The sequence below is a fragment of the Cetorhinus maximus genome, chromosome 22 (assembly GCF_964194155.1).
Source record: "Cetorhinus maximus chromosome 22, sCetMax3.hap1.1, whole genome shotgun sequence".
NCBI lineage: Eukaryota > Metazoa > Chordata > Chondrichthyes > Lamniformes > Cetorhinidae > Cetorhinus > Cetorhinus maximus.
The window spans coordinates 60972924-60990838 of NC_135900.1; the positions used below are offsets into that span (position 1 = coordinate 60972924).

Sequence of the window (17915 nt, forward strand, 5' to 3'; positions counted from 1 at the left end):
AGGCACTTTACAGCCTTCCAGACTCAATATTGAGTTCAACAATTTTAGATCTTGATCTCTCTCCTCCATCCCCACCCCCTTTCCGTTTCTCCCCCCTCCTTTTCGTTTTTTCCAATAATTTATATAGATTTTTCTTTTCCCACCTATTTCCATTATTTTTAAATGTATTTCCACCCATTGTTTATCTCTACCTTTTAGTATTCCCCCACCCCCACTAGAGCTATCTGTACCTTGGCTGTCCTGCTCTCTACTCTTAATTAGCACATTCCTTTAGATAATATCACCACCTTCAACACCTCTTTGTTCTTTTGTCTGTGACATCTTTTGGTTATCTCCACCTATTACTGGCTGACTGTCCCAACAACGCCCCCCCCCCCCCCCCCCTTTAAACCAGCTTATATGTCCCCCTTCCTATTTTTACTTAGTTCTGTTGAAGGGTCATAAGGATTCGAAATGTCATCTGTGCTCTCTTCTGCCGATGCTGCCAGACCTGCTGAGTTTTTCCACATTCTGCAAGACAACTGACTGAGGCATAATCAATTTAATATTGTAAGTACTGTTATCATAATAATCACACCAAAGGAATCAATTCCACATAAAACCACTTTGTGTTTAGACAGAAACCTTAATTCTCTTCACAAATGAGCTAATTACAGCACACACTGAGCCAGAAAGGGAGATTATCAAATACTATATGGATTTTGAAGTGGAGAGAGCGATATGGAGCCAGGGAAGTTTTGAGAGGAATTCCAAAAGAAATCAATGTTGTGTTTTTATACTGATATAAAGGCACAAGTCTCTCATAAGGGATGGTGTAAACACGTTGTGGGTTCATTTATTAAGACTAGGCACATGAGGACATATATATGTGCATAGAAAAGTTGAAGACATAAGCAGCAGGACCGTCTATGTTTCAGGCCAAAGTGAAACTGAGGCTGGATAACATGCACCTCCCTTCTAGTATTGGCATGCTGCTATCCCTCAAAGACATATTACAACACCCCCCTTTCTTTATAAAGATACGTCCCTCCCCACCCCTCCAAAGAATTATAACTATTTACAATACATGTTCATGTTTAGTTACCATTATATAAGTATATAGAACTGATGTATCTGAGTCAGTAAAATGTAAGGTAATCTGCTGGTATGCCCAGATCTTGTGATGGTAACCTTGTCTGGAAGTTTCCTTAATTGTTGACAGTGACCTATGGGATTGTCATTCTTGGATATTGTTTCTGGCATTTTGTATCTTGTCCTAGATGTAATAGGACTGTACGGTGGTTGAGGAGCTGGAATAGATCTGATTTGTCCTCTGTTATGCCTCACCGTTGTGCCTTTGTGTGTAATGACTTCATAGGACCTTGATTCTGAACAAATCCTTGACACTTCGGCTGGTTGCCAGGTACCTTCTGTGGGATGTTGGATGCGAACTTGTTGTCCCGACTGTAAACTTGGTAATTTTGTACCTGCATTTTTATCATGCACATTGGTCATCTTCTCTTGTAGTTTTAAAAGTTGCTTTCTAGTTTCTGAGAGAGTAGGATGAGTAAGAACAGGTAACTCAGTATGCACTGGTCTGCCAAGCATGTACGCTCCGGATGATAGGATAATTGCGTTTAAAGGCGTTGCTCTCAGATGTAACATTGCAATGTGTAGATCTTGCTCAGTCTGTCTACATTTGACAATTATGGATTTCACTGTGCAAATAATTCATTCAGCTAGGCCATTAGATTGAAGGGATGGGGAGGACTAAGGTGGGGTAGGGGTTCCAGGGGAGAAGGGGTCCGGGGGGGAGGGGTTCCAGGAGGAAAGGGGTCCAGAGTGGGGAAGGGGCCTGGTGTGAAGATGTCCAGGTGAACATGCAAGGGAGGGTTCTGATGGGTCCATACCTGCCTCCTGGGCAGCGAACTGAGGGTAGGTGTGGAACGAAGGAATGACAAGAATGACCGAGGGCAGAGTGAGGTGGTAGGGTACTGTCCAAATTGAAAGTGAAATGACAGTCGTGGTGGGCGAGATCAGGTGCTGCATGGGAGTGTGATCATTGGGTGGGCGGAGATGCGGGTCAGCTCAGATGGACAAGTAAAATCGAACCCCAGCAGGCAGCATTGCAAATGCTGAGGACGTTGAGGTGAGTATGATATGTGAAGGATCCACATGCATAGGAAAATGCTTGCACGAGGCTCTGAAAGGCTCTGCCACACGCACAGACACTTCTCCCTCCAGAATCACTTGTGGCCAGCTGCTCCCTGTGCGGTGACAGAGGTCAAGGTTGAGGGGCTCACAGGTGAAGGGGACTCAGAGGGAGAGGACAGCCTCTGAGATTCCTGAGTGGATGACTTAGGGGTGTCCAGTTGCCGCTCCTCCTCCTTTCGTGTGCTCGGGGGCCCCGGCCTGACGCCTTGAGGGGAAGGAGCACCTGGGGCACGTCGAGGTGACCCATTTCCCTCTCGCGTTGCCACTGCAGCAAATTACCCATTGTTACCATGATGGAGCACAGGTCTGTACACATCTCCGCCAGGGTCTCCATGGCATCTGCCATCCTTTCCATGGAGACTTCCATACACACACACGTGGGCACCACTTCATCAGAGAGCAAGTGGATGCACTCCTCTGACTCACCTGCCACTCTACTGAGGGCCTCTGACAGCTCTGCCTGATGTTCCCCCGCCTTCTGCTGACTCTCCAGGATGAGTTGGAAGGCCAAATCTAGAGGCTTGTCATCGGACTCGGACCTCACAGATGCCTCTTCCCCGGCAGTCCTCCGAGTGCCGGGGAGCTCAGCCGAACCTGCCTCCTCCTGCTGCGGACATGTGACCATATGGTGACCACCAGATTGTGAACCCAAGCCTGCTCTAGATCTAGGTTCCACCGAGGTGTGTGTCTCTGTGCTGGTGGAGGGTGTGGGTAAGCACTGTGACGGGTCTTCTAGGCTGCTTATTTCCAGCTCTTCAATGGAGGAGGTGTCCTCTTGGCTGGAGGTGAGGACGTGAATGGAGCTGAGGGACTGGCTTGCTGAGGATGTTGGTTGCTTGGCAGAGCTCCCTGTGAATCAAAGTAGTAATAATTAGTACATGGCAGCAGAGCCAAAGGGAGAGAGAGCACTCATAATTGTGCTGAGAGAGGGATGATGTGGTGCGGGATCCTTACTAGGATGTTTGCTGCCGACCTCACCATCACCGCAGGCACGGTCCATGTCCTCAACAGTCAATGCGATGGCACGCTCCTCAAAGTGAGTGAGGGGCATAATGTGGGCCACTCCACCCCCACTCTGGGATCTCTTCCTGTTGATGTGAGCAGGCTTCTCCTGCATGAAAACAGATGGAGAGAGTGTGAGCAGGACACATGGCACTGTGTGGAATGTTTGTGTGGTGAGTGGAGCCATGAGCAGGATGGGAATGCGAGCTCCAGAGGATATGAGCCTGATGGAGATGTGAAGGTGTGTGTGAGTTAGTGGTGTTTTCCTTGAGTTGTGAGATCCCTGTGGATGTGTGATAGGTTTATGAATGTGTGAGTGAGAGTGATGAGATGAATGAATTACCTTTGTGGAATGGATGAGACCATCCACCCTGTAGCAGCACTGGGTGGCTGCCCTCTTTTGCAGGGCGTTTTCACTGACCACCGCTGCCACCGCCTCCCAAGTCAGATTAGTGAGGTTGCTGCCCATCCTGTAGCCAGAGCTGGGATAGATGACATCACGGCGAGCCTCCACTGGGTCCAAAAGGCAGTTGAGGGACATGTCATTGAACCTGGAGGCTACAGTCTTTTTGTCTTTCAGGGCCATGTCTTCTTTGCAGCAGTCATGGGCTGGAAGCACTGAGAGGTTTGCATGAGGGTGGACTTTATATGTGGCACCTGGTGTGATGAAGCAGCGAGGTGATAGTGTGGTGGGCCTGCCCGCCATAGAAACGGCGTGTTTCCTGGGAATGCATAATTAATATGGCGGGTTTGGGATAATACGGTGTGAAAAGCCACCATTGCAGCTGGCGGGTAAAGTGTTGTTTTACCCGCCTCTTACTGGTCTTAATGAAAATCTGGGATGATTCCGCCCATGGTCTCACCAATGCCCTGTATAACTGAAGCATAACATCCTTACTTTTATATTCAATTCCTCTCATTATGAAGGATGGCATTCCAACAGCTTTCTTAATTACTTGCTGTATCTGCATACTAACTTTTTATGACTCATGCACGAGAACACCTAGATCCCTCTGCAGCTCAGAATTCTGCAGCCATTCTTTGTTTAAGTAGTACTTTGCTTTTTTATTCTTCTTGCCAAAGTGAACAACTTCACATTTTCCTAAATAATACTCCATCTGGCAGATTTTTGCCCACTCAATCAACCTATCTATATTCGCCTGCAACCTCCCTATGTTCACTTCACTACATACTTTCCTACCTATCTTTGTGTCACCTGCAAATTTAGCTACCATGCCTCCAGTCCCCTCATCTAAGTCATTGTTATAAACTGTAAAAAGCTAAGACACCAGCACAGGCCCCTGCGGGACTCCACAAGTCACATCCTGCCAATCAGACAAAGACCTATTTATGCATAATCTCTGTTTTCTGCCAGCCAGCCAATCTTCTATCCAGGCTAATATGCTACCTTTTACACTATGAGCTTTTATTTTCTGCAATAGCCTTTGATGTGGCACCTTATCAAATGCCTTCTGGAAATCCAAGTACAGCATGTCTACAGGCTTCCCTTAATCCACAGTGCATGTTGCTCCTTCAAAGAACTCCAATAAATTGCCTTAGGAGTGGGAGTAAGCCGTTCAGCCCTTCAAGCCTGCTCTGCCATTCAATAAGATCATGGCTGATCTCTTTGTGGTCTCAACTCCACTTTGCCATCTGCACCCCCATAACCCTTGGCTCCTTTGTCCTTCTGCCTTGAATAAATTCAATGACCCAGCCTCCACTGCTTTCTGGCGGAGAAAATTCCATATACTAACAACCCTTTGAGAGATAGAAATTCTCCCCATCACCATCTTAAACAGTAGACCTCTTATTCTTAAACTGTGCCCCTGGTTTTGTCTCTCCCACAAGTGGAAACATCCCTCTGGTATCTACCCTATCAAATGCCCTAAAGATCTTATATGTTTCAATAAGATCACCTCTCATTCATCTAAACTCTAATGGGTATAGTCCCAACCTGTTCAATCTTTCTTCATAAGATAAGCCCTTCATTCCAGGAAGGAGTTGAGTGAACCTTCTCTGAACTGCTTCAAACTCAATTATATCCTTTTTCAAATAAGGAGACCAAAACTGTACACAGTGCACCACATGTGGTTTTACCAATGTTCTGTACAGCTGCAATAAAACTTACCTACTTTCGTGTTCCATTCCCCTTACAATAAATTCCAACATTCCATTTGCCTTCCTTGCTATACCTGCATGCCAACATTTTGTGATTAATGTACCAGATCATCCAGGTCCCTCTGTACTACTGAGTTCTACAATCTCTCTCTATTTAAAATAAACTGCTTTTCTATTCTTGCTGCCCAAGTGGACAAAGTTCATTCGCATTTTCCCACATTATACTCCATCTACCAAATTTTTGCCCACTTACTTAACCTGTCTATATCCCTTTGCTGACTCTCTACCTCCTCTTAGCAACTTACTTTCCTACCTACCTTGTTGTCATCAGCAAATTTAGCTACCATACATTCGGTCCTGAAATATCTGTGCCCCTCCAATTCTGGCCTCTTGAGCATCCCCAATTTTGATGATTTCACCATTAGTGGCTGTGTCTTCAGTTGCTTATGCACTAAGCTCTGAATTCCTCCCTAAACCTTTTCACTTCATGATGTCTCTTTCTCCTTTAAGATGCTCTTTAAAACCCTACCTCTTGGACCAAGCTCGTGGTTATCAGCCCTAATAACTCCTTAGTGGCTCGGTTTTGTTTGATATTTCTTCCATGAAGCATCCTGGGTCATGTTACTATACCTAAGGCACTATATAAATGCAAGTTGATATTAATCTGTAATCAGCACTTCATAAGCTAATTGTCCAACTAAATACAAGTTTCACTGATGTGATTAACATAAATATTATGTTGTAAGAAGTGGATTATCTCATTCAACAGCATAATTTATACAAAATGAATAAATTGCTCCTTTTCAGTTAACCCCCCTGTTCAATTTATGATATCTGGAGTCAAACATGTTGTAATTAACAGAAACTGCTGTTTGTCTGTGTACCCAGCCACTTGGACTAGTCCCAGTTGTAAACACACTTTCAGCTACATTATTATGTTAAATTACCATTAATATATTAAGCAAACAACAAATTGTGGAAATTGAATTCTACTCCACAGGAAAGTATTGTGCCACAGTATCAGACAGAGAGCTTAACATTGTGAAGCTGCATTTGCACAATGATCAGCTGTATCAGAGTTTTGTGCTTGCTGGGACATTATGATTAACTTGGCAAGAGTTTGCTATTGAGAATAAGCTACAGTGGCAAATCTGAAATGCGGTTAGAAGTAAGGAAAGTTTCTATGCAGCAAATGCATGGGATGAAATGTGTGACAAAATATTTCCTAATTTAACTCCTGAAAGATCTGTCTTTAATTATTAGACTATGGGTCAGAGGCGGGTTTACAGTTAGTGGGACCCTGTTCTCAGCCTCATTTTTGATGAGAAAAGCCAAAAACTGAGAACAGATTATACATAGAAAGAGAGAGAGAGAGAGAGAGTGTCAGCAGGTAGGAGCAGGAAGCTGATTAGATGCCTACTCGAACATCGATATGTCAGTCTGTTGGTATAATTTTGTTCAGGGAGGAGGTAGCAGACTGGAGCTCTGCTCCGGTGCCAACAGTTTACTGACGCAAAACAGCACTGACAACACATCTGTTACCTAGGAGACCTAAGAAACATTGCACTTTACTGAGATCTCATCACTCATTGAAAAATCTCGTAACAGTGTCATTCAGTGGAAGAGCATGAGCTGCTGTTGTGGTTTCAGGCTGGCCACATTACAATCATTTAAATTAAAATGAAATTAAAACTTGGCTCGAGGTCAATGTTTCAATCTCTGACCAAATTGGCCGAAGTTTTAGTGAAACTCCTCTCCCCATCAAAGCTTGTTGATTATTAAGAGAGAATGAGAATGTGCAGAGTGAGGCTCTGGAGCTGCCCAGCATCTTCCCTCCAAAATCCGACCACGGTCCGTTTTTCAATCCAGTTTCTGGTGTCTCTCTGCGCTGGACATGATGCCTGGAGTGAGAATCAAGGAATGATTCTGAAGATGTGACTATGAAGCCAGCTGATAGGATATAGCCCAGAGCAGTGCCAGGTGAATCTGTCTCTATTTATTTCCTGTCATTGAGTCTAACTTTGTATTATTGAGGGAAGAAGCGGGCCATAAGCATGTGTGTGTGGACTACAATTCCTTCTGTCCCACCAGGGTGGGCTGGTACCTCATAGCCGTATCAAAATTTAAAGACTTGCAATTATATAGCGCCTCTCATGACCACCAGAAGTTCCAAAGATGTACAGCCAATGAAGTACTTTTGAAGTGGGAATGTGGGAAATGCCACAGCCAGTTTGCACCCAGTAAGCTCCCACAAACAATGTGATAATGACCAGAATCTGCTTTGTGTGAAGTTCATTGAGGCCAAGGGTAACTCCTCTGCTCACCAAGGGTAACTCCTCTGCTCACCAAGGGTAACTCCTCTGCTCACCAAGGGTAACTCCTCTGCTCACCAAGGGTAACTCCTCTGCTCACCAAGGGTAACTCCTCTGCTCACCAAGGGTAACTCATCTGCTATTCTTCAAAATAGCCTCATGGGATCTCTTACATCTGGAGGTGGCATCTCTGACAGGTCAGCACTTCCCTGCAGTGTCTGCCTGGATGGAAGTGGGACTTGAACCGACAGCCATCTGATCCAGAGGCCAGACTGCTCGCACTGGAGCCACCACTGACACCTTTAACCTGTGGCCCTGGCTATCCACTCAAACAGCCAGTGAGTGAGCTCCCTTCTTTCATTGGCGACCGTGGGCAGAGCTTTTCCCTCGTCGGGTGGGCATGGCGGGTGGGCCTGGGAGCGACTGTGAAACTGACCACTGCCCGTGATCGGGCCCTGATCACGATTTCACGCAGTTGGGCCAACTAAGGCCTGCCCAGCGTGAAATACGGCTCCGCATTGGCTGGGGTGGGCCGAGCAGGGGCGGGGGCCTGTTGGCCGCTGTGTCCAATAGCGACCAGACAACCGGTTTAAAAATGGCACAAGCAGCCCCAGAAAGGCTGCCAGGAAGGATGTCTGTCTGCCATTGTAACAATGGAGTCGAGTGCTGCAAACGCCAGGCAGGAGGGCAGGTTGGGTGGGCACTCGGCCCCCACATTTCTGATGAGTGTCTCACTGTCCTCCTAGAGGAAGTGGCTACCAGGAGGAACACCCTTGTCCCCAGAGATGGGAGGAGGCCACTGCACTTCACATAGAGAGCATTGGAGGAGGTGGCAGCGCTGGTGAGCAGCCATGATGTGGTGCGACGCGCACACAGATGCAGTGTCAGAAGCACTTCAATGACCTGCTGCGTTCAGGAAGGGAGGGCACTGTGTTGACATGGGTCAGTGCGCAGAAGTGTTAAAGTGTGGCTGACCCCCATGGACCTCCGGGGTCTTAGAATCTGAGTGCCAACTGTCAATCACGCTAGAGCTGGCCAAGGGGGTGAACCCTGGCTGCTTGGACTGAGTGCCTTGCGGCTCGAGGACCACGATTCGGATGTGAGGTCATTCTCAGCTCAGACCGTGGTCGGATTTTGGAGGGAAGATACTGGGCAGCCCCAGAGCCTCACTCCACACATTCTCATTCTCTCTTAATAACCAATGGGGCCGCACGTAGAGGGTGGACTAATCAATGCTCCTCTGTCCTTTCAGGAGAAGACAAGCCATAACCAAGCAGAGGGAGGGCACGAACAGGTTGAGGCCCACCCAACCAGCTGCTGCCCTCCTGGTTCAAGCAGGATGCCTTAGACCTCAAGAGCCAGCACAGTCCCTGTGCAACCGGGCATGGAGAGGCAGGGGTGTCAGACGAAGGTAAGAGCGCAGTGCACAGAGGTGAGACTTTCAGATTGTTCAACCATCCTAGTGCAGTCTCTTAATTGTTGGGAGCCTCGAACCTGAGGTCCCCATTGATCATTGAAAGACGATGGCACCATGATGCAGATCTCCATTGTCTTACCAGGGTGCGCGGCATACACAGTGACAGTGTGATGACTTTAACTAATGACATGTCCTTCTTCTCTCTTTTAGGTTCACCAGCAGGCGTCCGATCTGTGGACCCCGAAGGGTCACATTGGAGGACCACCGGGTGTCACTTTCACCTGTCACTCTGAAGCAGGCACTAGCGCAGACACCATCACCTCGGTTGACATTAGAGCGGTGGCTAGTATCTCGGTGCACATTGGTGAGGGCACTTCACAGCCGCTTGAGGTGCAGGCGTAGGCAGAGAGTGCCCGGGGCACCAGCAGTCAGAGGACTGCTGGGGACCAGGACAAGGCTCAGTCAAAGGCTGCTGATGGGCCTCTAGATTCATCCATTAGGCGGCAGATGCTGGATGTCAAGCGGGATGTGCGGGAGGATCTGCAGAGATCCATGAGTGTATGCGTGCCATGGTCTCTGTGATGGAGGAGACCATGCAGAGCATCAGCACTGCATTGACCGTCATGGTCGAGCACACTGCCTCCTCCATTGAGAGAGTGGCAACTCTCATGGAGAGGCAGCTCCAGGGACAGAATCAAGAGTTCCTGGGGTTGCGCTCGGACCTGCAAGCCCTCACACAGGCACTGACCTCAGGTGGTCAATGTCAGTGCGGGAGATGGATGAGGCACCCAATATCCCAGCTAAGTGCCCGTCCATCAATGGTGTGCAGGGACCTCAGGTTGGCGCACAAGCTGCCTGTTATCTCTGTGGACTCCTCTTAGGGCACTCTGGCACAGCAGCTCCTCCACCCCTTCGCCAGTGAGCATGGCATCTGATGAGGCTACGAAGGCTGGAAAGATGACAGCCGTAGCACTGGCTGCTCCCTCCCAGGCAGGGCCAGCTCAGGCTGCACTGGCCAGAGGATGACCACCAAGGTCATTAAGGTCAACAAGACAGCAGAGTCAGCAGGCTGTCTCCAATGCCAGTGCCAGGAGGGGGGAGCACCTAAACGTAGCACCTGTAAACATAAGGTAAAGGCATCATGAGCACAAAAGGGTTCAATTATGTTTACTTTATCCATACTGGTCTGGGAATGAGGACCAGAGAAGTTTATGTGAATAGATTGGAATTGTCAGAATGAGGTACATTTTGTTTTTGTCATCATGGCCTGAGTATGCTTCACCTTTTTATTTTATTGGTACGCCAGTATGTAATGCTGGACGTGAGTGGCTCTGAATTTTATTGCACAGGCACTGAGTGTTCTTTGTGTTCAAATAAAAGGGTCCTTTCAGACATCTGGGATGGAGGCGGCAGCCCTGACATGTGGTTGAAGCTGATCTTCGGCAGCCTAGCTGAAAGAGTGTTGGATCAGGGCATCCCTGGTGTCTGTACCTCCCTGGAGGTTACCGAGGTCTGCCTCCATGCCCTCAGTGTTCTCCTCACTGTGCTCGCCTTCAGACTCATGACTGGACTCATCAGTGGCCTGTGCAGCTGCATCAAGATCCTCTTCCTCCAGTGGGCCCCCCCTTGCCAGTGCCAGATTGTGGAGAGTGCAGCATGCAACCACTATCAGTGACACCCACTCTGGGGGTTATTGTAGTGCTTGCCCTGAATGGTTCAGGCTTCGGAAGCACATCTTGAGAAAACCTATGGTCCTCTCTACCACCGTCCTTGTGGAGGCAAGGCTCGTTTTGTAACACTTCTCTGCCTCTGTTCTTGGGTGGCGGAGAGGCATCATAAGCCACCTCTTTAACGGATAGCCCTTGTCACTCAGCAGCCATCCATCCAGTCAGGCTGGAGTACTGAACAGCCTCGGCACCTGGGAGTGTCTCAGGATGCATGCCTCACGGGAGCTGCTAGGGGAATCTCTTCCTGTTGACGAAGGCACCCGGCTGACCCGCTGGCACCTTGATGGCCACATGTGTGCAGTTGATGGCACCCTGGACGCAGGGGAACCCAGCAATCGCTGCAAAGCCTCTGGCTCGCTCAGCCTGGCTGGCCTCATCCGCATGGTAAGGAATAAAGCTCAGTATCCACCTGGACAGAGCTTCTGTCACCAGTTTGTCACAACAGTGGACAGTTGTTTGGGAGACTCCACACAGATCCCCCACCAATCCCTAGAAAGAGCCAGAAGCATAGATGTTGAGGGCCACTGTGACCTTCAGCGCCACTGGCATGGGGAATCCACCCACACAGTCGGAACTGACCTTAGGCCCAATCATCTGACAAATGGAGGTCATGGTCCCCCTTGAGAGACGGAGACTCCTTCGTCATTGAACCTCAGAGATATTGAGGTAGCTGCATCACCGCCTGTAAACTCTGGCAGCAAGATAGTGGCGTCTTCTGCAGCCCCTTCTGCCTTGGACTTCCTGCTGGCCCTGCGCCTCATGTGCCTGCGCCTCTCCTCCCACAGGTCCCTCTCCTGGAAGCTGCATTGGGACACCTGGCCTCCTCTCCATTCAGTCCCTCTCTTCCTCCTCAGAGGAGGTGCCTCCAGCAGAGACCACAATCCCCATTACCAGGGTAAGGGAAGGCTGTCTGGCCCACATGGTCTGAATCCTCTGGGTGCTTGGCAGACAGCAATGAGTCCTGAAATGAAGCCTGGAAATGCTAAGAATGAAGCCCTGAACAGAGATGAAGCTGCCAAGTACCAATAAGCAACCATCTGCAAACTATCTCCAAAAATCCTCACTGATCACGCTGGCAATGCTGCTGACCCTTTTTACCCGGCCCTTGAATGAGGTTTGCGAAAATGTCGGCTGGCCGCCTGCCCATTTTGCCCGTGCGAGGAGCAGAAAATCGTAGGGCAAGGTAAAATCACAGTCAATTGGACTGTTAAGGGTCTTAAGTGACCTGTTAATTAATGGTCGCTCTGGCACCCACGCACGCCCACTGAGCAAAATATCGTGTGGGTGCGCGATGACACCGGGACTCTCACCTGACGTCATTGCGCACTATTTTACTCCCCTTTGGGTCGGGCATGCACCCGCCCACGGGATGAAAAATTCTGCCCCATGGGCTGAGGGGAGCGGATGGACTTTGCTGTTGTTGGGTAAAGCGAGTTGGCTCACTGTGTGCCTCTAGCAGTCTGCTCTAGGCTTGTTAACGAGTGGCACGCCTTGTATCAGACAGATAGTGTATGTGGGAGGAGAGATATTTATCAAAAAAGGGGAAATATAATTGCTGCTCCACATAGATGGAAAAGGAACAATTCCTGGCTATCTGTAATTATCATTTCTGAACATTTCAATCTCCTTTCAAACTTACTTTTCTAAGTCACTTTCCTGGTGGAATACGAAGTCTTACTATTTACTTTGTGAAGGTTTGACAGAGACTGAGACAGACCCGCTTTGGGAAATGATCTTTTGTCAGTAAAGTGAGTGCATCTGAAAGGTGGTTTCTTTGGACATTTTGTAGCTGATCAGAGGCAGAGATGTTGCTGAGACCACCCCGGGCGCCTATCATTCCCGTCCCATGGGACTCGGTCCCAAAAGGAACTCATTTTCTAGGCGCTTCCCATTTTAACTTTGCAAATGCAGCATCAGTTTACATACCCAAATTGAATGTTTTGAAACACATTCATGTTGGGACTCCCCTGTCATTTGGGGGTCCCGTGCCATGACATGGTGTGTTTCATTGTAAATCCACCCCTGCTATGGTTGGAATTTTACGCCTCATCTCTGGCTAAAAGTAAGGAAGGAAGGAAGGAAGGAAGGAAGACCGAAGTAAAGTCAAAGAATATGACAGTTCTACTTGTTTCAGATTCGGTAATGGTAACATGTTACAATTACTAAAAAGAATAATAATTCCGTGTAAAATAGCAGGAGTGAATCACTTTATCAATACTGATGTTGTATTGAGTAAAATACCTCTACTGTTAAGTAAGACTTCAATGAAAAAGCCCTAAATGAAGTTGGACATGGAGCATGACAAAGTCATTGTCTTTAGGAGATCTGCAGATTTGCAATTTACACAGTTGAGACATTATTGTATTCCTTTAAGGCCTAAATGTATTACTGGCAACTGGAGATAGGGATTTAAAGGAGGGAAAGCAAATTATTACTAAACTACATCGACAACTTGCACATCCCTCTGGCCATAGGTTGAAGATTACTTCAGAGGATGTAGATGCACTGGATGAGGAATACAGTAGAATTGTTGAGGATATTAGTGAAAAATGTGATATTTGTAAAAGTATAAGAGGACGCCATCGTGACCAGTACTAAGTCTTCTGTTGGTGAGAGACTTTAATGAAACCTTAGCGATGGACCTCAAAGTATGGGATATAATATAAAATTCTTTACTTCTACATTTTGTAGACATAACAACTAGATTTAGGCTGTAATTTTCCAGTCCCGTTGGCGTCGGGCGTCATGGTGGGCAGGGGAAGGGGGGGCTACAATATGGCGAGAAGGCCAAAAATCAGTTTCACATCAGTGTGAAAGCAGAATCATCCGATGGTGTCCGCCAAGGCGAATCCCGCTGGAGGCCAGTGTGAACTCAATTTGCATCCCACCAATGGGATGCAAAATAAGGCCCAATCGGAATCATCCCCCCATGCCAGATTTATCATTACGCCGGTGGGAAAACAGGCCGGCCTAGAACACATCTGGACGTGCAGAAGTAGGGACTTACCGTTAGAGCCTTGTTCAGATCACGGACATCCTAGGAGCAGAAGATGCTGGAGCCCCACAGCTACCAGACCCTGGAGGAACATGTGCATCGCATGCTGGGTGGATTCTCATGGACATGGCTCTGCCACGAAGCAGCTCATGGAAGGTGTCAGGGTGGTGAGGTTGAGAGGGGGAGGGAATACCAGGGGAGGAGGGTGTAATGGGGAGAATGAGTCAAGTGTGGAAGTCGGTGTAAGCAGGAAGGAAGGTGTAAGGGAGGGAGTTCGGATGGTGGAAGGAGTTCAGAGGGGAAAGGTGTCTGGGGTGGGGGGAGGTGGGAGTAAGGGTGGGGGAGGGATTAAGGTGGAGGAGGGAGTAAGGGGGCGTTATCCAGGTGAACGTGCAAGGTGAATGTCTGTGGAGTCAATGACTGCCATCTGGGGAACGAACTGAGGGTGGGCATGGTAGGGGGGAATGGTGAGTGTGAGAGGGTGCAGAGGGAGCTGGAATGGTGGGAAGGTGAGGGTGTGTCACTAAGGGTAGATGGGACGGTGACAGTGGCTGATGGGAACTTGGAGTCAGGCACGGACCATAGGGGTGGGAAGGAAGAGGTCGGAGAGGTCAATGTGGATGGAGGTGAAACTCTCAGGAAGGTAGGGAACATGCATGTTCACCTAGACACCCTGGAAGGACAATGGGTGGGATTTTATGCACCCGCCCGCTGCCAGATCTTCTGGTCCCACCGCAAGTCAATGGACTTCTGGCTGGGGCACCGCCTCGCCCACGGCGGGTCCCACCGGCGACAGGGCCGGAAAACACCAACCAAGGGTTTGGGTTGGTAGGTGATGGTAGGGAGGTGGAAGATGATGCCGGGGGGTCAACATGATGGCGGAAAGGACATGTATGACTGGGGGAGGGGAAAGGACAGGCGAGTTGATCAAAAACTTGACTACGGCCATTGTTGTCGAAATCGAAAGTGAGCGGAGCCTCATTTTGGACGGGAACAAATGCTGCAAGGGAGTGCATCAGTGGGTGGGCGGAGATGCAGGTCAGCTCATTTGGACTAAAGCTTGTGAGCAGGCTTGTCCTGTAGGAAAACAGATGGAGGGTGGCTGAGCAGGACACGTGGTATTGTGTGGAATGTTCTTGTGGTGAGCAGAGCCATGGACAGGATGAGGACATGAGCTCCAGAGATTATGAGTCTGATGGAGATGTGAGGGCATGTATGAGAGTTAGTGGTGTTGTCCCTTGTGGTGTGAGATCCCTGTGGATGTGTGATGAGTCTATGAGTGTGTGAGTTGAGAGTGATGAGAAGAGTGAATTATCTTGGCGGAACGGATGAGACCATTCATCTTCTTCCTGCACTGGATGGCTGACCTCCTCTGTGCTCCAGTGGCGCTGACCGCCGCTGCCACTGCCTCCCAGGCCGGATTGGTGACTCTGGTGGACCTCCTGTGGCCAGAGCGAGGGTAGAGGACATCTCAGCGGCTTCCTCTGTGTCCATCAGACACCCCAGAGAGGCATCACTAAATTTAGGGGCTGCCGTCTTCTTTACTTTCGGGGCCATCTGTCGCCTGGAACAGTCCTGGTCTCTATACATGATGTAGGCTGCACTCTGGTGTGCTTTAATTATGGCACCTGGAGCAAGGAAGCGCTGAGGTCATGGTGGGGCGGGCAAATCTGAGCCCGCCTGCCAGCGATCTGGAGTCTTTCCCATGAGGACATTATTAATGAGGTGGGACATGCTGGGAATGGGATGGTATGGTGCGAAAACCCGCCATTGCAGCCGGCGGGTAAAATGACTTTTTTTCCCCGCCCGCTACCACACTTAGTGCAAATCTGGGATGATTCTGCCATTAGTCTAGCAATGGTACTTTAAAGTAAAGACAAAAACGTAATTATCGATAAGGCAATGGAAAGATGGATAGGGACAAATCTGGGAGCACCAGCTAAATTCTTAATGTACAATAGAGGAGAATTTTCCAATGATGAGTTCAGGGCTATGTGTGAGTCATAATTATAGTTTGCAAAACATAGGATTGTAGCGTCAAGAATAATCCTGTATTGTAATCTGTGTAAACTAATGTGTTAACAGCATGGGGAACCTCTACAAGAGAGTTCTTTTTTAGCTATGGAGTTTGATGCACATGTGTAGTTGCTGCTGCTGTCTTGTCAATAAAGTTAAATGTTTCCACTAAGAAAAATTGTCTTGAAGATCAACTCTATAACAAACAGAGGATAAATCAGATTTGGTAAAAACAAAAAACTGCAGATGCTGGAAATCCAAAACAAAAACAGAAGCAGAAATACCTGGAAAAACTCAGCAGGTCTGGCAGCATCGGCGGAGAAGAGCGCAGTTGACGTTTCGAGTCCTCATGACCCTTCAACAGAACTAAGTAAAAATAGGAAAGGGGTGAAATATAAGCTGGTTTAAGGAGGGAGGGGGGGGTGGGGTTTTGGACAAACAGCCAGTGATAGGAGGAGATAACCAAAAGCTGTCACAGACAAAAGGACAAAGAGGTGTTGAAGGTGGTGATATTATCTGAAGGAATGTGCTAATTGAGAGTAGAAGACAGGACAGATAAGGTACAGATAGCTCTAGTGGGGGTGGGGGAATACTAAAAGGTAGAAATAAACAATGGCTGGAAATACGTTTAAAAATAATGGAAATAGGTGGGAAAAAAAATCTATATAAATTATTGGAAGAAACAAAAAGGAGGGGGAAGAAACAGGAAGAGAGTGGGGATGGAGGAGAGAGTTCAAGATCTAAAATTGTTGAACTCAATATTGAGTCCGGAAGGCTGTAAAGTGCCTAGTCGGAAGATGAGGTTCTGTTCCTCCAGTTTGCGTTGAGCTTCACTGGAACAATGCAGCAAGCCAAGGACAGACATGTGGGCAAGAGAGCAGGGTGGAGTGTTGAAATGGCAAGCGACAGGGAGGTCTGGGTCATGCTTGCGGACAGACTGAAGGTGTTCCGCAAAGCGGTCACCCACTCTGCGTTTGGTCTCTACAATGTAAAGGAAACCACATTGGGAGCAACGAATGTAGTAGACTAAGTTGAGGGAAGTGCAAGTGAAATGCTGCTTCACTTGAAAGGAGTGTTTGGGCCCTTGGACGGTGAGGAGAGAGGAAGTGAATGGGCAGGTGTTGCATATTCTGTGTTTGCAGGGGGAGGTGCCGTGGGAGGGGGTTGAGGAGTAGGGGTTGATGGAGGAGTGGACCAGGGTGTCACAGAGGGAACGATCCCTATGGAATGCTGCCAGGGGGGGTGAAGGGAAGATGTGTTTGGTGGTGGCATCATACTGGAGTTGGCGGAAATGGTGGAGAATGATCCTTTGAATGCGGAGGCTGGTGGGGTGATAAGTGAGGACAAGGGGGACCCTATCATGTTTCTGGGAGGGAGGAGAAGGCGTGAGGGCGGATGCGTGGGAGATGGGCCGGACACGGTTGAGGGCCCTGTCAACTACTGTAGGTGGAAAACCTCGGTTAAGGAAGAAGGAGGACATGTCAGAGGAACTGTTTTTGAAAGTTGCATCATCAGAACAGATGCGATGGAGGCGAAGGAACTGAGAAAATGGGATGGAGTCCTTACAGGAAGTGGGGTGTGAGGAGCTGTAGTCGAGGTAGCTGTGGGAGTCGGTAGGCTTGTAATGAATATTGGTGGACAGTCTATCACCAGAAATTGAGGCAGAGAAGTCAAGGAAGGGAAGGGAAGTGTCAGAGATGGACCATGTGAAAATGAGGAGATTGGAAGCAAAATTAATAATTTTTTCCAGGTCCTGACGAGAGCATGAAGCAGCACCGAAGTAATCATCGATGTACCGGAGAAAGAGTTGTGGGAGGGGGCCGGAGTAGGACTGGAACAAGGAATGTTCCACATACCCCATAAAGAGACAGGCATAGCTGGGGCCCATGCGGGTACCCATAGCCACACCTTTTATTTGGAGGAAGTGAGAGGAGTTTAAGGAGAAATTGTTCAGTGTGAAAACAAGTTCAGACAGACAGAGGAGAGTAGTGGTGGATGGGGATTGTTCGGGCCTCTGTTCGAGGAAGGAGCTAAGGGCCCTCAGACCATCCCGGTGGGGGATGGAGGTGTAGAGGGATTGGACGTCCATGGTGAAGAGGAGGCGGTTGGGGCCAGGGAACTGGAAATTGTTGATG

General features: G+C 48.5%; 1 protein-coding gene across 1 annotated transcript in view; it reads left to right on the forward strand.

Moving 5' to 3' along the window:
• The window catches only part of LOC144696803 (cadherin-related family member 3-like), a 125515-nt gene that overhangs the window by 1218 nt on the left and 106382 nt on the right, over positions 1–17915 (forward strand). The window contains exon 2 of the mRNA XM_078568550.1: positions 9253–9396. Within this exon, the coding sequence (XP_078424676.1) occupies positions 9253–9396 (144 nt within the window). The remainder of the gene's footprint in view (positions 1–9252; positions 9397–17915) is intronic.